Source organism: Fukomys damarensis, unplaced genomic scaffold (genome assembly GCF_012274545.1).
Source record: "Fukomys damarensis isolate Sample0158 unplaced genomic scaffold, DMR_v1.0_HiC HiC_scaffold_27, whole genome shotgun sequence".
Taxonomy (NCBI): Eukaryota; Metazoa; Chordata; class Mammalia; order Rodentia; family Bathyergidae; genus Fukomys; species Fukomys damarensis.
Window position 1 is genome coordinate 32,333,364 of NW_022900939.1, and position 21,328 is coordinate 32,354,691.

The 21,328-nt window shown below is 34.1% G+C and overlaps 3 protein-coding genes across 5 annotated transcripts in view; 2 read left to right on the forward strand and 1 right to left on the reverse strand.

The window, feature by feature from the left end:
• Positions 1–21,328, reverse strand: part of Cenpp (centromere protein P) — a 232,489-nt gene that overhangs the window by 136,934 nt on the left and 74,227 nt on the right. The gene's annotated exons all lie outside the window — the stretch shown is intronic.
• On the forward strand, positions 6,734–8,627 carry Omd (osteomodulin). Its single transcript, XM_010610591.2, has 2 exons — positions 6,734–7,670; positions 8,186–8,627. Exons 1-2 carry the CDS (start codon positions 6,734–6,736, stop codon positions 8,521–8,523), a joined length of 1,275 nt encoding a protein of 424 aa, XP_010608893.1. The 3' UTR covers positions 8,524–8,627.
• Ogn (osteoglycin) overlaps positions 16,448–21,328 on the forward strand; it is a 13,677-nt gene continuing 8,796 nt past the window's right edge. The window contains 4 exon segments of the mRNA XM_010610576.3: positions 16,448–16,616; positions 16,619–16,644; positions 17,698–17,865; positions 19,916–20,000. Coding sequence (XP_010608878.2) covers positions 16,466–16,616; positions 16,619–16,644; positions 17,698–17,865; positions 19,916–20,000 — 430 coding nt within the window. The 5' untranslated portion in view covers positions 16,448–16,465.

Sequence of the window (21,328 nt, forward strand, 5' to 3'; positions counted from 1 at the left end):
TATATAATTTATTTATTTTATCTTTGTACCGGGGATTGAACTTGGTTTCTTGTGCTTGCAAGGCAGGCACTGGAACTACTGAACTAAATCCCCAGCCCTGCCTTTTTTTATTTTAATGGTCCTTAGTAAACATCTAAGAACAAGGTGAGAAGGGGAATAGATACCGGAAAAGAAGGAATAAATCTCTTTATGGAAAAGTAACTTTAATCTGTGAAACCAATGAGATAACATTTCATTTTTTAAAAACTAGATGCAAAATGCTTTATGTTTCTAACTCTGATTACCTGTGTTAACAAAGGGAACCTGAGGTGAACATAAGGTGTTAAACAACCAGGGACTAAAGATAATTCTGAGTTCCACCTTAAATTGTTGAGACACTGGGCTCAAAGTCATAGTAGACCTTAATTTGAAGAAGTCTTTGGCATGAAAATGAAAATAAAAACAGTAATCAGTACATGCTGTTTCCTTTGGTTCAGTCTGCCTTTCATATTAGAGGAAATTCTTGCCACACCTCAAACCAAAATTAAGGGGGAAAGAAAGAAGTAAGCCACATAAATCTGACCAGGGACACAAACATTTTAATTTGAATCCACCAAGTTTTGTATAATGAAAAGAAATACATAATTTTAATTCAACCCAAGTGTTTTCCAAGCAGATTGTATTTGCTTAAATTGCTACAGTAATTCAAGGGACAGCCCTGTCTGGACACAGAGTTACTGTGGATCTTTAAGAGACTCAGTTAAAGAATTTAGGAATTTCTGATTCATTTAAAGGATTTGCAAATTCATCAGTCCCTGAAAACTAAAGCAAATTCAACAGGTATGATAACATAATTTTCAATTTTTAAAGAACATTTAAATTTGTAACAAAATTACCCAAAAAAAATTTTATTTTAGGTTTAAAAAATTTTTATATTTTCAATGAAGGGAAAGATTTTCAGGTTTCAGAATTAATCTCTTTCTTTTTTGGGTCTCTATCTTTCTCAGTAATTAGAACAGTGCTATCTATGAGTCTAGTTGTAGAGAAGACAGAAATTTGTACCAATTTCACTTTAAAGCTTCTCAAAATTTCTCTGTTGACTAAATCCCTGGTGTAGAATGTTTTTGTTTTCATTTACCTCTTTTTCAAAAGGAAGATACGAATGCTTTATCTAGTCTGTTGAATGATCTAGTTACTTGGGCTTAAGTTTTTTAAAATGTAAATATATTTTGGATAAAAATAATGCAAACATTTATATTTTTAATAGAAACAACTTAAAAATTTCAAGTTATTTTGGATAAAAAGTAAAACATATACTAATACTTTCTTATAAACTAGTTTCTATAGCATACCAATAAAACAATTACATCCTTAAACTAAAATGTTATAAAACTTTTACTTCATAAATATTCCAGAACTAATTTATATCTTATTTATTAATAATTTCCATTAGAATTTGTCTTGAAAGTATGAATGTTTTTCTCCAAGTAATGGAAATGTTAGAACATAGAAAATTCTATTGTATTATATAATATGAAAAATTCACATTAGTGGATAATTTTTCAAAACTGGTAACATATATTTGATTTTACTTTAATTTTTGTTTTTTCACATTTGTTTTCTAGTAGACAAAAGGAAAATGAAGAATAGAATATATTGTTATAGAGGAATATTCCATAGAAAAGAGAATTGTCAAATTTTCTATTTAAATAAATTACCATGGTGAAATAAATGCCTAGAGATAATTAAAATTGTAGAGAAAAGCACTGCTGAGGAGATATAATCTGTAACTTATTAATTCAATCATTTATAAAATTTTGCACACTTAGTGTGTACTGTCTTGTATTCTGTTAAAAATCAGAAATCAGGAAATGATTGACAGTGAGTCATGCTGTTTGCTGTGAGTTATCCAATGGGACTTAGACTTAGAATGCAGAATATGAAAAGCAGAAGTAACAAAAATATGCTAGCAAATGGCTGAGAAGAGATTATTTGGATAAAAAGATCATGGTTTCAAAGAAAATTATCACAGGGGAAGAGGGAAGAGAATAGTAATCAGGCAAATAGATGGAAATAGGATGGATTTCAGACCAGAAAACTGCGCTTAGTCAAAAGTGAGAACAAGGTGGCACTACAGGGTTACAGATATGGAAGCAATGTTTAAAATGAATTGGAATTTGGTCTTCAGGTTAAGCTTTTCTTCCCTATAAAATTTTTATTTCTATTAGTACATGTTTACATTTCTTGTGGAGTTGGTGCATGTTCATAACATATCTTAATTCCTTTTTTAATCCCCCCTCTCTTTTCTCTCTCTCCCTCCCTCCCTTCATCTCTTTTTTCTTTTTCTTTTCTTTTTTTTTTTTTTTTTTTTTTTCAATCAAACTTGGGCCCTTGCGCTTGCCGGGCAGGTGACGGAACCACTGAGCTAAATCCCTGGCCCCCTCCCTTCATCTCTTGATCTGCTTCCCATTTGAGAAAGATCCATCTCCCTACTTCTGAGTATCTATCTTTTATTTTGCTGATCGTTTGGGTTTCTTATATAAGAGAAGCCATGTGATATTTAACCTTGTGTTTCAGCCTTTCTTCTTAGGTGATCATGAAGGCCAAAGGCAGGCAACATGAAAAAATCCCTGTATTTTCAGAGAGGACTTAGTTATGAGGTTTTTATTCTAAGTCAAAAATATGCAAGAGCCAAGGATTTAGCTCAGTGTTGCCACGCCTGCCTCTAAGAAGTTCAAGGTCCTGAGTTTGATCCCTGGTAATGGAAAAGAATAAACAAATTATGTGTGTGTGTGTGTGTGTGTGTGTGTGTGTGTGTGTGTGTGTGTGTGTGTGTGTGTGTAGTGTAAGGATCAAAGATATCATCCCAATATCCTTTTTTTCTCAACATTTCCTCATAATGATTTCTCATGTTCTAGACACAAGGATAAAAACATTCAGACTGAGTGTTCATGTGCAGTGCTGTTTACAAAGTTTACCCGTGTGACAGTCAGCTTCAGTGGCCTGGCCCAGTCCTAGGGCATATCTCCCTCTCTCAGCTGCAACCTGTGTCTTTGGGAAAAAGCCTGATAGCACCCAACTCCGGTGTCTCTTATAGAAATGGAATGAGTATGACAAGTGTTTTAAAAAGTTCATGTGCTATACTATAATCATAAAATCCTATAAAATTACACATTAAAAAAATCAAGTAAGATATATAGGATTTTCTCTACTTACTTCTGCTTATTCCCAAAGTTTAGATTAAATTATGTCTACAAAAGAACTCCAAGTCAATCCCAAGCAAGGTCAAGGCACTAATAGCACAGCCTGTCTTTGCTATAAACCATATTACTCTCTGGCACAATTAGGGGTTCTAATGATGTCTTTCTCATCCACTCAACTGTTTGTTTTTTATAGACCATGCCTTCATGTTCTCTTCAATCGATCTAGTACAGTACCTCAGAAATAATTCAAGACAACTGCAAACTGAAGTAACCCCAAGTTACTAATATTGTAAAAAGCTTCACTAAGTACATCCCATATAGTATCTACTAGAGTAACTACAGGAGGTAAATGAGAGCAAGTCCAGGCAGATACAAGGGGAGCTTCCAACAGCAGAGAGCTGGCTTGCTCTGAACTCTGCCCTTTGAGATGAAGTGACAACTTGTTCTCTCCACTTTCTCTCAAAATTCTCTCCTACTTTACCCATGAACACTCCAGTATGAAGATCATGGCTCAAATATATTCATTCATTAAGTTTTCATTCAAACTTCTTGGCCAGAATTTAGGCCCTCTTGATTTTGGTTTTGCTCCTTTCACAGTTAATCACCATTTCTCAAACACTTCATAGTCTGTGGTTTCCCTGTTGTTATTTACCTCATCTACTTGGAAATAGTCTTCACTTCATTCTATGACAACTCTAACACTCCTCCACAGTCTAAATCAAACACTATGACCTCTGTGAATCATATAGAAAAGAAAAATAGATATAATATATTCAGATTTGCAAAAAGAAACTTCATGAGTTCCAAAATCATGTAGTATTCAGGAGATCAAATCATTAATATTTTGACATTTTCTTATAGCTAAGGATAAATATGTTTAAGTATTTCATTCTATTTTCTTAATTAAAAAAAGAAGCGCCAGGGATTTAGCTCAGCAGTTCGGTGGCCTGCCTTGCAAGCACAAGGACCCGAATTCAATCCCTGGTACACACACACACAAAAAAAAAAAAAAAAAAAAAAAAAAAAAAGAAGAAGCAAGATCATCATCCATAAAAAAATGGGAATAAGAGGGTTGAGAGAAGAAAAAGAATAGTCTACAAGGCAGAAAAAATGGGGACAAACGAAGGAGAAACAGCTACTTGAGGTTGTGGTTAAGAAATGAGAGTGAGACTGGTCAGCTTGGTCCTGTTTTTCTCTATTCATATTCAGCTGTGTGAGTCAGAATGAGAACATGTGAAGAGTTGGAATAAGGAAGGTTGGAGTTTGTCACATGTAAGGGACTTGAACATTTAGGGAACTCCGAGTGATAATAGCATAAACTGTGAGAGCTAAGTTGGTAAAAATTGTATTGGGAAGTATGGGTAAGGGACAGTAAAAAAGAAAAAAGTAGGATTAATATATTTTAGGTGTCACTGAAACTGAAAAATTATTACAGTTGGATTTACCGCATGAAGACAATGGTGAGTGTCAGATCCTCAAAATTGAAAATATGAATGGTTGCTGAACTGGTAAAACCAAGCCTAAGATATGAGTGTGTGGGAAGAAGGGAGGACAAGATAATGAGAGAAGAGGATCAAGGGTCTTTCACTCTATTTGAATAATTCCTTAAAACTCTAAACATACATTATATTTATATTCTATGCATTTTTTGTTTCTGACAAGAAATGAGAAATCCAGATGTTTCTCAAATAGGGTTCTACCAGAGAAGATGATTTAAGTAATTATTTTTTAATATATCAGTGACAAAAAATAGTACAACGGATGAGGTAAGGAGGAGACTACCATTCTAGATGAATAGGTGATAAGTCATTTCATTACATACAATACTGCATTAGGACATTTATTCCTTAATGAACCCTAGGTGATAAGAAGAGAGAAAAAAGGTCTCAGAATAAAGGGAATATGGTTCTATTCCTTAATCCCCCATAAATATACGTATTCCATTTGGATAGAGGTTTTCCATTCACAAAGTACTTTTACATGCCTATCTCATACAATCCTAACAACTACTAGGTAAGATAAGTGAGAAGATCAAAAATAAAAGGTAAAATATAAGATAAGCAGGCAGGGGATAACTCAACAGTAATTGTAAATCTCATTTTATTTTTTTGAGATTGGATTCTCACTTCGTTGTCTAGTCCATTTCTGGGTTCAAGTGGTCCTCCTACCTTAATCTTCAAGTAGCTGAGATTAAAGGCATGTGCTACCATGCCCGGTAATTGCAATTCTTATTTTATTGATGAGATAGCTACATTAAATAACAGGATGAAATATAGGTTTATAGGCCTCTCATCGAGAATATAATACTTTTTTCTCTGTAACTCCAAGTTTTGGCACAAGCAGCTGTTAATTGTATGTGAAGCCCTTCCTCTTATAATCCTACTCCACATAATGTCCTGCTCTGTAGCAGCCCCCAGCAGTGCAATCGGTTAGTGCACAATACTTATATAATATCCTGCTGCTGTACTGCACTGTATGTCTCTCTGCTTTCACTAGACTTTAAGCTCTTAGGAGACAAAGACTGTGTGTTTTTAGTATTAGTATATCTAGACCTTAACTCAAAAATATTAGCTGAAAAATGAAAGAGGACAAAAAAATGTAAATGTCAATCTGTTAGAAAATAAAACTTGTAAGATGTATATATTGTGCATCTTAAAATTTGAAGAAGTTATTCAAGCAAAGTTTGAAATAAAACAGATTCTGGAAACTTTCATGAGGAAAATTTAAAAGTGTAGATAGGCTTGGACAAAAAAATACTAAGAAACATACCTATTTCAAAATATCTCAAGTTATCACATAGAAAGTAGTATTTTATGCTCTCTCACGGGACAGAAAAGGGTACCAGAGGGCCAGGGATTTAGCTCAGTGGTTCTGTCACCTGCCTTGCAAGCGCAAGTACCCAAGTTCGATCCCCAATACCAAAAAAAAAAAAAGGGGGGGGTGGGTAGCAGCAATTGAAGGAGGGGAATTTTGGTTTAATATAATGACTCTAAAAGGCAAAAGCTCTCCAACTGAAATAAAAGTCTGTCTTTCTACAGGCAGTAATCTTCCCTAAAAGATGGACTAGTTGGAAAGAACACACAACATTTGCAGTGGAGGAAGCACCAGACTGTAATTGAATGATATCATGCTATCATCATAAATCTAAGCTCTAGTAAGCAGTACAACTGGAAACTTAGTAAAAGAACATAAAAGGAACTTAGTAAAAAGTCTAGAATACCAGATTTCTGACTCTGGTTCAATATACTATGTGATTCAAAAATAAAATTCTAGTTGGGAATTTAGCTCAGTGGCACTGCACCTGCCTCGGAGGCAGAACATCCTGAGTTTGAACCCTGGTATCAAAAAAATAAAATAAAATTCTACTTTGTTGGTACTGAAACATTATGGTTTGAGTATTGCTCATTCTTCCTATTTTTATATACAGATATAGGTATAATACATTTCATATAACTGTCAATTTATATGACTTTTTTGAGTTTTATTCACATATCCAACAGCATATTTCCTTTTTTCCTTGCAATAGGACAAAAAAAAAAAAAAAAAAGAACATGAGCTTTCTAAGTACAGTCTATGTCCTTTTCTTCTTCTTTGGAGTCAAGGTATATTGCCAATATCAAATTTATCAGTGGGATGAAGATTATGACCCAGAGCCAAGTGAGGATTATGAGCCAGAATTCCAGTTTCATCCAAATATAGAATATGGAATTCCTTATCAGCATATTTCAGGTTGTGCCAGTGAATGCTTCTGTCCAACTAACTTTCCATCATCAATGTACTGTGACAATCGCAAACTCAAGACAATCCCAAATATTCCAATGCATATTCAGCAACTCTATCTTCAGCTCAATGAAATTGAAGCTGTGACAGCAAGTTCATTCACCAATGCAACTAATCTTAAAGAAATTAACCTCAGTCACAACAAAATTAAATCTCAAAAGATTGACTATGGTGTGTTTGCTAAGTTTTCAAGTCTACTACAACTTCACCTTGAGCATAACAATTTAGAAGAATTTCCATTTCCTCTTCCTAAATCTCTGGAAAGACTCTTTCTTGGTTACAATGAAATTTCCACACTGCAAACAAATGCCGTGGATGGACTGGTAAACTTGACCATGCTTGATCTCTGTTATAATCATCTTCGTGATTCTATGTTAAAAGAAAAACACCTTGCCAAAATGGAAAAATTGATGCAGCTCAACCTATGTAATAACAGATTGGAATCAATGCCTCCTGGACTGCCTTCTTCACTTATGTATCTATCTTTAGAAAATAATTCTATCTCTTCTATACCAGAGTATTACTTTGACAAACTTCCAAAACTTCATGCTCTAAGAATGTCACACAACAAACTGCAAGACATTCCATATAATATTTTTAATCTTTCCAATCTTATAGAGCTCAATGTTGGACACAACAAATTGAAGCAAGCATTCTACATTCCAAGAAATTTGGAACACCTATACCTAGAAAATAATGAAATAGAAAGTATGTAAAATTTTATTATTTTTTTACAGAGTAAAAGAATGTAATTTTGACTCTATAAGAACAAATCTTTAACAACTTATGCTTTACATATTGCTGAAAAGAGCTGTTTTGAAGTTGGCTGAGGAAATGGCAGATATTGGTCCCACAAAGTAGTATGCCATTAGTTTCACTGACTTTTCAATGAAATTATCATCTTGAATATTGAGAAATAGTACTACAGAATATGTGACTATGAATATCCTCAGGGACTATGGATAACTTTTCTTTTTATTTTATTTTAGCTTGTTTCTATCAAGAATATATTACTTAAGTAATCAGAAAAGCCAATAAAATCACATTAATTTGAGGAATATAAAACTCATTTATAATTTCAATTCCTTCATATCAGTTGATTAGCATTAAAAATTAAACCTAATTCCACCTGCATTTTAATTAAACTATGTCCCATACAACATAAAACCCAACATAGAATTATGACTATAAGGCAGGATTAATTTTTAATTTGTATTTTTCAGATGTCAATGTGACAATGATGTGTCCCTTTGTTGACCCACTACAGCAGCACCATTTAACATATCTTCGTGTGGACCAAAATAAGCTAAAAGAGCCAATTAGTTCATATATCTTCTTCTGCTTCCCTCATATACACAGTATTTATTATGGTGAACAAAGAAGCACTAATGGTCAAACGATACAACTGAAGACCCAAGTTTTTGGCAGGTTTCAAGATGATGATGAGGAGGAAGATCATGATAATCATGACAACACTCCTGTGAGTCAAGAACAAGAAGGGTCAGAAGAACACTTTGATCCTCATTACTATGACATTCAGGAATGGCAAGAAATTATATAGTCATACATTTATGACTTCAGAAAACCTTACTACTCAATATAAATACAAATATACATTGCTCGAAGTAATATAGTTAGAATTGTGTATTAGTATAAGATCAATATTACATTTAAGTCGCTGATGATAATTACATCATTACATAGGATTAGAACTTACTCAAAATGATATAAATGTTTAGAAATATAAATTAGAGGACTACTAGGAACAAAAACCTTAAATTTTAATGGCTTCTGATAACTTTTAAACCTAGAAATAACATCATAGTGAAAAAAAGTGTCACTTCTAGTAAGAGTAATGTTTTTAAGAATGAAAGAAGTAGAATTGACAGTGAAGGCATGGATGAGGATAATACATGACAGGAGGGCACATTAACATAAGAACAGCCACTCATTTAAGGAAAAGGCAATTTTCTTTAACTGTCTCCCATAAAAGCTTTCAGACTTATATTAGTGATCTTCTCACTATGACATACATCTCACTGGTTCAGCACCTAGAGCACAGAATGATAGCTTTGATTTTCAAAGGATCACCCTACTATGAATACGGGGCAAACAGATTAATGAAAGCAAGTGTTCGCATTCTTCTCTCAGAGCACCAAAGCAGAAACACTGAATTTGGATAACTAAAGATCAGATTATTTTAGCACAATCTGTATTTTAGCAAATTTTAGCAACTAGGATAAATGTTTTAATAGTAAACTAAATTAGAAAAAGGCCTCTGTTTTGGTTACATGAAGCTTTGCTAAAAATAAGTGCTTTGTTCCTAAAGTTAAGTTAATGTTAAGAAAATAAAGCTCTTTAAGTATTATTGAACCTTTCTGTTTCCTAGTAAAATACATTAGAAACATATATGCTTATCAGCCAGTATTTTTTTACATAGTGCTACAGCTGAATACAATCCATTTAAAAATCTGAGACAGGTTTTAATGTCTTTTTCTAAAACTTTAAGACTCATTTATGTTCTCTGATCTACCATTTTAAAGTCATATAAGTATGGTATGGCTTATAATGGAAATTCTAAACACTGAAGAACTCTCTTGATTTACCAGACTATTTCATAAAATTCCTTAGGTAAGGTATAAGTACAAATCTGGGGTTGCCTATACAGGAAACACAAAACACAGGCTAACAATTCAGACAATGTGCAAAAACAAGATAGGTAAACTGTATTATATCTCTGAGTAGGTAGGTTATTATATCTGAGTAGTAGTATGATCTGAGTAGTATTATATCTCTGAGTAGTAGCGTTACAAGGAGCAGAACACTCATCTTCCACAAAGACAACTTGACAATACAGAATGAACGTGTACCAAACTCCATTCACTAATTAACCTTATTTAGTATATCATTTGGTGTATTAGGCTTAGCAATGAGAGATCAAGAAATGGATTACAAGCCAGTCGTGTTGGTACATGCCTATAATCTCAGCACTGGGAAGGCTGAGGCAGGAGGATCATGAATTCAAGGCCAGCTTGGACTACACAGTGAAACTCTCTCTCAAAAAGAAAAATAGATCACAAAAATGCAACTGTGATACCACAAGACAAAAAGGGTGAGAGTAAAGATAAGAGCGAAATGCTAGTGATATAGGCATGAGGAGACATCAAGAAAATGCAAATCAAAACTACAATGAAAAAGGAACTGGGATTTTAGCTCAGTGGCGCCGCGGTGCTTTGTAAGCACAAGGTCCTGAATTTGATCCCCAGCATGGAAAACAAAAAACCTACAAAGAAATGAGAGACCTACTGCACACTCATTAGGACTGCTGAAATCAAACGACAGACAAATAATAAGAGCTAGTGAGGAGATGGAGAAATTGATCTCATACACTAACTGACAAGAGTTTAAAATAGTACAGCTGCTTCAGAAAGGTAGTTCTTCAAAAACTACAGTCATTTATGAATCAACAATTCTTTCAGGTATACAATTCAAAAGAACTGAACATACATTCACACAAAAATTTGTACATGAATGTCAACAGCTGTATTATCTAAATGAGGAAACTGGGCTGGGAATTTAGCTCAGTGGTTCTGCCGCCTGCCTTGCAAGCACAAGGACCCGAGTTCAATACCCAGTACCAAATTAATTAATTAATTAATTTAAAAAATGAGGAAATCATTCAGGTGCTCAACAGTAAAGAATGGGTAATACAACTAGGCTTATCCACAAAGGGAATATTAGTCAGCTACAAGAATTAATAAAGCAATGCCACATACTACAAATGGGATGAACTTTGATAACATTATGCTTAGTGAAAGAAGTTAGTCATAGGAGAATGCATATTGTACAATATCATTTATCTGAAATGTTTAGAAAATGGAAATTTGTAGAGACAAAAAGATTACTGGCTAACTAAGGCACAGAGATAAGGGATGGGGAAAAATTCAGCATTACTGCTAATAGGCAGAGGGTTTCTTTTAGGGGTGATGAAATTTTCTAGAATGATTGGATTGTGGTAATGGTTACATAAAAGCCTGAAAATACGAAAAATAATTAAAATGTACATTTTAAAAAGGATAATTTGTATTGAATGTGAATTAGTTCAAGAAAGCAGGTAATTTTAAAAATTTAATTTAAGAACAAAAACAAGAGCAGTGGATATAGTGGCCTATGCTTGTAGACCCAGCAATCGAGGGTGAGGCAGAAGGATCTCAAGGTCAAGGCCAGCCTGGGCTGCACAGTGCATTCAATTCCAGTCTGGACAACATACTGAAACCCTGTCTTAAAAAAAAGAAAAGAAAAAGAAAAAAGAAAAAAACAAGATCAAATCACTATAACACGAAGAAGAAATGAAATTCTGAACTGTCAGCAACTACAAACTTTGTGAGTAAGGATACCATAACTGTTAGTCCTGGCCAGGGACTGGTGAAATAGCTGAAAGCTTCAGAAAATAGAGACACTTTAATATGTGATAGGAACTAAACACTAAATGTGGAAGTGGAGGGAAAAGCTCCTGGCTGAGATTAATGTAAAGAAATAGCAATTACTTGCTTAAATTCTTATACAGTTTAAAAAGTAAAAATCCTCTAATTTTCCAAATTCTGGACCTTCTATTTTACCTCCTCCTAAACTTAAAATACATTTTAAGTCTTAGAGAATATTCTTAGCAAAGAATAAAATTTCACAATTTAGCAATTCAAACCAAGGAATTTGCTATCAGATACACGTATGAAGCCCGACTTCACTTCTAAGCTAGGAGACGCTGACTAAGTGACTTAGGGTCTTTGAGCCTCCCTTTTTTACATAGTCGTTACATGGCCAGAAAGAGAGTGCTGTACATGCCAGCTTCAGGATCCCAGTAAAACAATGACTCCCGCTCAGCATGTCTGGCCCCACTGCCCACAGGAGCTGGTGCTGCATACTATAGACATCATGCACTGGCCTTCTCCCCACAGCACACACAGTGGACTCAGCAGGCCTAAGTTCTTTCCAAAGTTCTACTCGTAGGAAAGGTTAGTGAACAACATAGGCTTTGCTAAGGGTTTCATTAGGATATTTAAATCATATACCCCACAACAAACAAATACAGAGTCACTACTGGAGAGTCTAGCTTTCTGTAGCATCTTTCCCATGTCTCACTACCTCTCCTAAGTCTGCTCTTCTATTCCTACAGTGCAGTCAAACTTTTATGAGAAGAACACTTCAACTCTGCTCTGGCTTCTCCCTCCAAAGGTATATAAGTAAATGCATCATGAAATACCCTCCAGCTCAAGTCATGATTTGGATGCAGGTTAACAACTATTATGTTATTTGAAAATGCACTGGGGAACTCAAACACACCCCAACTATTTCTCAAACATAAAAACTGCAACCCTTTCCCTGGAAGAAAATGAAGAATAGTTTCTTCAACTACTATATCAAGATGGCAGTTACCTTACAGAGCTACAGACTATACCAGTTGATTTAATATTTATATTAGGAAAGAAAAAGAAAAATCCACCTATATTTTTTTCATTCTCATTATATGCAATGCAAAGTACTCAGTTATGTTAGTAGACTAAACTGTGGCTACTAACATAAATCCAAATCATACCATAAATCCAGGATTAATCAATAAACACAAGGGCATAACAAACAAATTTTATTTAGCTTTTAAGAAGAAAATAAAAATGAAAGATGCTTCATAAACTTGCTCAAAGTAATACTGGCTGATAATGTTTGGCTTGTGTTTAAATATTACCTGAAACGCTATACATACATTTTTATTTTATGCTCACTCAACTTTGGGAACACTAAACTAAAATACAGATAGATATATGCATATCACATAACACTCAGTCAACTCTACAGGCAGGGGAAAAAAGCAAGTAGAAGAAATATACTGTTTCTTCTATATGTCTTTTGTGGAGGTGGTGTTGTGGTTGTGTGGACATCTTATGTCCACAAGGACAACTCTAACTAAAACCGTCGTTTTCGGACTCGAAAACCAATTTTTCCCCTAAATCCTAGAAATAAATTATAAGAACAGCTGGAAATGAAGTTAAATCACATTATCTAAAAATCCAATGTTCTTTATATTCTCCAGTTTCCTCAATAAATATAACTATGTCTAGTTACAAACTATGCCTTGGTATAACTTGGCTGAGTTATAAATACCATATCATGGACACATCTTTCATTACATGTTTAGGTTGTAAATTCATTGTGCAGAAATTTATGCACTACTAACAAAAACTAAATTCATAAATAAGGCACACTTTTACCATGAACTCTTCCTTACACTGAGCCATAATTCCCCTCCCACTCATCAAAGCTTTAAGTGAATTCTTGGAGTCCTTCTAGAGAGTTATCAAATGTAGTTTGGGGAAACACTTGAACTTGGAGTTGGTATCAGAAATTAAGATAGTACTGGGTGGGCAGAACACAAGTTTGCTTATTTTTCAATATAATTCTGGATATTTCCAGATTCTTGCTATGTAATCACTACCATTACTATGTATGTACACACCAAGGCTTGCTTCTAATCAACAGACCATGTAAAGTTCAGCACACGTGATTATGTGCATGTGACTGCCATGAAAGACTGTGGTGTCCACCTTGCTAGAAGATGACCTCCCTCTGGCTGTGAAGCAAGCTGCCATATCATGAGCTGCTTTATGGAAGAAGTTACATTGCAAGGAGCAAGGTCTTCAGTCAACATTGAGGTCTTTAGTCCTCCCCAAAATGGTGAAGATTTTAGTCCCATATTCTGTAAGGATCTAAATGATATCAACAACCACATGTTCTTAGAAGTAGACCCTTTCCTATCCAACTCTTGAAGTGGGGCACCAGATTTGGCTGGACTCTAAATGCAGTTTTTAGGGGAGATTCTGAAGCAGGCAGGCAAACAAAACCATGTTAAACTCCTGACCCACAAAAACTACAAGATAATTTATTATTTTAAGTCACTGATTTGTGATAATTTATTACAGAGTATTAGATAACCAATATGACAAATTGGCATTCTTCAGAAATGCGACATTAGTGGAATATCTCTAAAAGGCAAATAGATCATATCACTCACTGGCTTACTAATCAGTGGTTTCTCGGTGACTATAGACAATGAGGAAGGTATAAAAAACTCTTTAAGTCTTGTTCCCTCTGTAGTCACATCTCTTAATATAGTCCATCCACTTTATCTCTTCTATTTATTCCTTCAAGCTCCAGACACATGCAACCAACTACAAATTTTGTAGATTATCTACCCAATTCCCCTAACAGTGAACTGTTCCCTTGTCCTGGAACATTTCACTGCTGCCTTACCTCTCTCTCTACTCAGTACAGAAGTCAGCATGAGTATACTCTCCTTGACCTCAACCAATTAGCATCTGTGGCCTCTCCCAGGTACCAGAGAGTCCTGTGCACATTTCTGTGCAGCAAGCCAAACTTGCATTCTAGTTGCTGGTTTGCTGTCTTTCCTGATGACTTAAAAGACTATAAAAGATCCTCATGGGAAGAAACTGAATCAGCTTGCCTACAATTCTAGCACAGAATTGGTACTCAATAAACTTTCATTGAATGAATGGACGCTAATGAAATTGTATTTGCTGGTCACAATTTTTTAAGAAAAGATATAATCTACAAAATAATTTTTGACAGTATAAAGTATCAAATTGTACCATAGTTATGTGAATTTCCCACAATGAATGTAATCATTATGAATTATAAGCATGTACTAATAAACATGAAAAAATGCACTATTAATAAAGTCATGATTCTCTAAGTTTCTCTAAGTCTGAAAATCTATACAGCTTAATTTTCAACACCCTGTTAAAAGCCACACAATACAAAACAAATCAAAATCTGCTGTTTTGTTACACATATCAAAGACTTAAAAATTTTATTATTGCCGGGGATTTAGCTCAGTGTTTTGCCACCTGCCTCAAAAGCGCAAGGTCCCAAGTTCAATCCCCAGTACCCAAAAAAAAGTTTCATTATGTTAAAAATGAAACTTAAAAAATTGCAAAACTTTAATTGTACCTTAAAGCCACAAAATTAACAATTTTTCTCAAACTCACAAAACAGCACAACTAAATTTAAAATAAGTCACATTCAAATAAAGACATGTATTCAAGTCTTAGTTTATCTAAGCTTTGATTTTAAATGCTCTAAAATCAATTTTGACTAGAAAAGAGAATAAATTAGTATTCTTCATGCTTTTTTGTAATAAAATATTATCCACATTTGTTAAATTTTTACCCTACAGAAAAAACATTACCTTTTTTGTTTTTAGCTTTTATTGAGTTTTATTGGTACATTTCAGGTATACAGTACAGTTACATTCATTATTGGGATCTAGTACCTTTACATGATAGGTCTTGGTTCTCATTTTTCCCCTTACCCCTGCCCTCCCTTCACCCCCTCCGCCCCTCCCCATTTACAAACACTTTATTTCCATTTTTTCATATTTTTTTCCCTTATTACCTTTCCCCTACCCTTACTACTTCCCCTATACCTTTAGCCCTTTTCTTCCTATTTCACATGGTTAATTATCTCATTAGTATCTTATGTACTATTATAGTTTTTCACACCAGAGAAACTATTTGGTATTTACACATGTGTGACTTATTTATTTCACTTAGGAGTATATCTTCAATATGTATTCATTTTCCTATGAATGAATCTAATTTCTCATTCTTTATGGCAGAAACATTACTTTGATAGCTAAAAGCACCAAAAAAGTAATAAGTTAATTTTAAAAATTCTTTCATGATGTTTATGTGCTATCAATAATACTACTTTAAACCTTCATATCAAATCTAATATTAGAATAATTTTATACAGTTCCTTTTGGTCAGCAAGCAAAACTTTTTTTTACTATCATCAAAATTATAAATGAAATTTACTTTTAGAAAGCTAATTGTCATACTTCAACTTTTGTTATATATAAGTTAAAAAAACAAAAAAGGAATAAAAACACTACAGAATGAAGCTATGAATAATCTGTGTTAAAACTAATTTTTAAATGGGACATTTCTGGCTATACAGCAACTATAGAATTATTATTATTATTTTGTTTTGTTTTTGTGGTACCAGGGATTGAACTTAAGACCTTGCACTTGTGAGGCAGTTGGCTCAAAACCTTGCACTTGTGAGGCAGTCGGCGGCACCACTGAGCTAAATCCCCATCCCTAGTAATTATAGAATTAAAACAAAACGTTTAGTTCTCATAAAATTAAGAGCATAGACTTTGCTTTAGTCGGTGGCGTATTTCATTAAAAAAAAAAAAAAGAACAACAAAACAAAACAAAAACCAGAAGTTTTAGCTCCTGGAAAAGCACCAAAATGAAAAGCATGACTTTATAAGTACGTCATTTTCATAAACTAATATTCACTAAAAACTTTCTATACAAGGTAAAAAGAACACGGGTTTGCAGTCAGTCAAAGGAGTCAAGGGCAACAGTTTCAAATGTCTTCAGCGCAGTTCTCTAGTACAACACCCTGCATTTCACCCTACAGAAGGAATGTTGGCAAAGATCTCTACCACATGGAAACTGCTCTTAAAACTGTTGGGCCTTGAAATTTTATTCAGCAGTCTGAAATCAACTCACAGCTTTTCTCATTCACACTCCCACTTGGGACTAGTGCACAGACATGAACACCTATTGAGGAAAACCAAAAAACCTTCAAAACAGCTGCAACGGTAGGCTTGCTTTTCATATATTATTTTAAATACTGTTTGTTAAAGTGTAATATATCTTATACTCTTACATGAAAAGGACATCTGTAATATGTAAGTTTCAGTTACCTTGAATCTTTAATTTTTAACAAGTACTTTTCATATCATTGCATTGTATTAATATCAGTGTGGACAAGAACTGGGTATGGCAAAATGCACAAACCCATTTCAATCTTTGGATTTTTGACACACTGGCATCTATAATGCAGTATCAGCAACTCTGACTCTGCCTGAAGCTACCTAAGAAAGTCTTAAATGTATACCCAGAGGAAATATGAGTCTCGAAGGAGCTTCTCTAGTACATTCCCCAAGATCCCTGATTAAAGTTCTAAATCTCCTCTAGTCTGCAATACTGTTGCTATAATTTTCATAGTTCAAAAAAGCAGTAATATAACCTCAAAATAGTGACAAATTATTAAATTTACAACAATAAGATTTATGGATTTTCCAATATTATGTACCAACTAAAAGTAAAAGTTAATGACTACTTTTCAAGAAGTAAAATTTCAGGTTTAAGTTTTAAAACTTTTCTTGGAAATTGCTTCTTTCATACCAATACAAATCAAGAGTCCTTATAAAGCAGCAGTTGAAATATGATATTTTTAACTCACATGAGACAGGATCTTGTGTCTTCACTTTAACTATTTGTATTATATGTATCCTAAGAAGATTTCAATTGTATATGAATACCCATATTCAGGGCACTTAATTATTAAGAGACATAAATTACCAATATTTCTTGGATTTTTGCTAGACACATTAAACTTTCTGAAAGAATTTTTCAGAGTGTTCACTGATACACAAAATCTGTTAGTATCTAATTAAAGATCACTAAGGGTTAAATACTTTTTCTCTGGCCCCTACTTCGTACACCCTGCCAAAAACATCCTCTAAGCTTTTAAATATTGCTTCGATGGTCTGCATTTTTCTTTCCAAGGAATAAGAGAGTTTTGTTCCACAATAAGCAGGCTAGTAGTTTATTAACTTCCAGTCACCTTGATTTCTGCTGAAATGAAGACTATGCGGTCCACCCTTCTACTATTACTGTTCGTGCCTCTGACACAGCCAGCACCATCAGTTCAACAGGACTCACACGATATCTATGAGTATGGACCAGATAATTCTGAAGAAACCATGTTTAGCCAAGACTATGAGGATAAATACCAAGATGGAAAAAATATTAAGGTACTTGATCTCTACTCTAAATTTGTCTTCTAAAATAATATCCATTTAAATGCATGTTTTTGTTTTTTCATGAATATGTCTGATGAGGTAAGAGGAAAAGAAAAGCATTTTAAATGATTAAATCTTAAATGTCCCTAAGATTAGACTTTTAATATTTGTATACCTTCCAAATTAAAAAACAATACCTATGGTAATCAAACAGTAGCTATAGTAACCAAAAACAAAATTTAAAGGAAACTGTGGACTTTAAGGTGATCCCTGTCTAACTGCAATTTTTATGTTTAGTATTACATAGTGCCCTATATTTGTATACTATATTGCCTCAAAAATAAATTAGGAGAAATAAAGATGAATTATCAGGTCTATTATTTTATTTATTTATTGGTTTGTTTTTGTTTTTGTTTTTTGAGACAGGGTCTCACGATGTAGTTGAGACTGACCTGGAACTCACTATGTAGCCCAGGCTGGTCTCCAACTCACAGCGATCCTCCTGCCTCAGCCTCCTGAGTGCTGGGATTACAGGCGTGTGCCACCACGCCCAACTTCAGGTCTATTATTTTAGAAAAACCAGTTCAATGACAGAAAAGTGCTTGTGATGCTAACTATATACAGCACCAAAATAATAAAAAAACCACTTAATATGGGGTTTTAAGTCTATCAATTTATATCAAGGATCTGTAACACGGGTTAACACCCTGCAGGGATAACTTTTGTACCACATCATGCATATCCTCCTTTATAGGCAAAGAAAGTACTTGTGGTTTTATTGGCACACAGAAAAAATGTTAGATAAAGAAAAAGTTAACAGCATATACACTATTTGTTGCACACTGTGTGTAACACACACATATATTGTAAAATAAGAAATGTAGATGAACACATAACATTGATTGCTTCAGAAGTTCTTCTCTGTAAATTACATAGCAAAATTTTCATTGAATAATTAAAACTGCTTTTCTTTTAGCACACAATGAATATGTGTTAACATCACAGTGTCTTCCAATAAAATTAGTTAACATGGTGGCAATATTTTTGCTCTATGATTAAGACCCCAAAATAGGTACTTTAGTCACAACTTAAGTTTTTAAAAAAAGGAGAAAAAGAAGCATATTATAATAAACTAATGGCTCATTTGGATGATTTGAATATATTAATTAATTTTAAGAACACTTTCAAAATTCCTTGGTCTAAAGGGCTTAGAGATGACTTTCCTTCTGCTTCTTCTTTTTTACAGGCTCTAGCAGTTTCTGTCTTATTATAAATGTGTGGACTAACTAACATCTGTGCAATGGAGTGGAATTCAGTGGGACAGAGTGTGGGAAGGGTGTTCAGGAAGCACACAGATGAAAAATGAAGGCTAAGGGCTAGGACAGTAGCCATGACTGAGATAAGGTGGAGCAAGCTTACAAAGGATAGAAAGAACAGAACCCTCACTAATACACTGTAGTACTGGCAGAGAACACTCCCTGAGAACAGGAGAGAGGCTACATGACAAGGACCTCCATTTCTAGTGTCACTAACATACAGCAATGGGCTGAATGGGAGAAGAGGCTAGAATACAAGGGCCTCAAAGGTCAGGGCATGGAGCCATGCAGATAATTAAAAGGTCACTCTTGGAAGAGACTGAAAAGAGCTCACTAAGCCCTTCACAATACGGCATGCTGGAGCCCCAGTGTTGCTCAAAATGAGAATCTGATAAGAGCAATAAAGTTCAGACAAGAACCACATGGGATACTTTCACTTCAGAAAAACTTTCACTCACATTCAGAGAATTCTCTCCCAGCTCCTTTCCATTTGGAATTTCAATATGCTCAATATTTACAGAGTAATGAGTTTAGCCACTGGAAATCTAAAAGTTAAAAGGACTGGTTCTTTCATTCAAGAAGTGCAGAGTCTAAAATAAAAAACATATTTACATTGTAATTTAATGCATGATGAAAGAGAACTTTGTATAAAATCCTAATGAAACACAAAAGAAACACTACTAATTATGAATATGAGAAGTACTGTCTGTGATCCAAGTTTATAATCAAACTTATTTTTCTAATAGGAAAAAGTACCTATGTATGATAACAGTTTTCAGTTACAAAGAGATGAGACTGTGACATCATTACCCACCAAGATAGAAAATGATGGTAAGTTTGTACTCTATCACCTAAATTTTTCAGATGAATCTTTTAAAAATGGGTATAACAGAACTGTATTCCTTTTAGTAATCAAAAACTACCTTAAGATACAGTAACTGTATAAACTGGAATTTTTATCTCCAATGGTAGACTCAAAGAGGTATATTCGAAATGCATTTACCATATCACCTTCTAGGTGAGAAATGCAGAACAAGGACATTCAAGAACAATCAAAGTGAAGATTCAAGCTTATCCTCCACAAAAAAGTATTTCTGTTCACATAAGGTCATGTTGAGAAACAATTAAAGGGCTGGGGATTTAGCTCAGTGGTTCTGCCGCCTGCCTTGAAAGTGCAAGGTCCCGAGTTTGATCCCTGGTACCAAAACAAACAAACAAACAAACAAACAAAAAACCAAAATAGAAACTCACTGAAGAGAAATGGATATATAAATAATTACAATATCTACTTCAATTAAAACGAGAAAATTTACTACAAAGTATTACTTAATAGTTATGTGCTTGGTTTATTCTTGCTCTATCATAGAACATTATTTCACATAAAACAAAAAATACAATAATTTCTATATTGCTAAAGTACAATTAAATAAACCAAAATAGAAAACATTTCTTAAAAAATTTAGGAAGGGACAGGGATTTAGCTAAGTGGCGCCAGGCCTGCCTCATAAGTGCAAGGTCCTGAGTTTGAACCCTGGTACTGGGAAAAAAAATTTTTTTAGTCAAAACAGTCTTGGATAAATGGAAAGACATCCTTTGTTTTTGGAAAAGATGATTTAATATCATAAAGGTGCCATTTCTCTAAAAATTTATAAATTTTAGAGAATCCCACTAAAATTACCAATGACTTTTTTGGGGGGTACCGGGGATTGAACACTGGCCCTTGCGCTTGGGAGGCAGGTGGCAGAACCAATGAGCTAAATCCCCACCCCTACCAATAACTTTTTATAAAGTAAGGAACACTGATTCTAAAGCTCATTTGGAAAATATGCAAAAATAATCAGAAAACACTGCATAACGTCAGGTATATACAGGAATCACACCTATCACACATTAAAACACACTTTAAAAAATGTGAATACTAGTGTGTGAATAGACAAAAAGTGTAGTGGAAAAGACCAGAAACAGAAATATACATACACAAAAATTTTAGTACATAATTAAGGTACCAACTGAAATCATGAAAGAAAAAAATAGTATTTTTAAAAAGAGGGCAGGAGTGCCAGGGATTTAGCTCAGTGGTTCTGCCACCTGACTCGCAAGCACAAGGTCCCAACTTCAATCCCCGGTACCAAAAAAAAAAAAAAAAAAAAAAGGGCGGG

Bases quoted from the DNA above. Each gene is read 5' to 3' on its own strand.
- Omd (XM_010610591.2), top strand. From the start codon at position 6,734: ATGAGCTTTCTAAGTACAGTCTATGTCCTTTTCTTCTTCTTTGGAGTC. The intron at 7,671-8,185 runs GTATGTAAAATT...TGTATTTTTCAG, and splicing joins AGAAAATAATGAAATAGAAA to ATGTCAATGTGACAATGATG.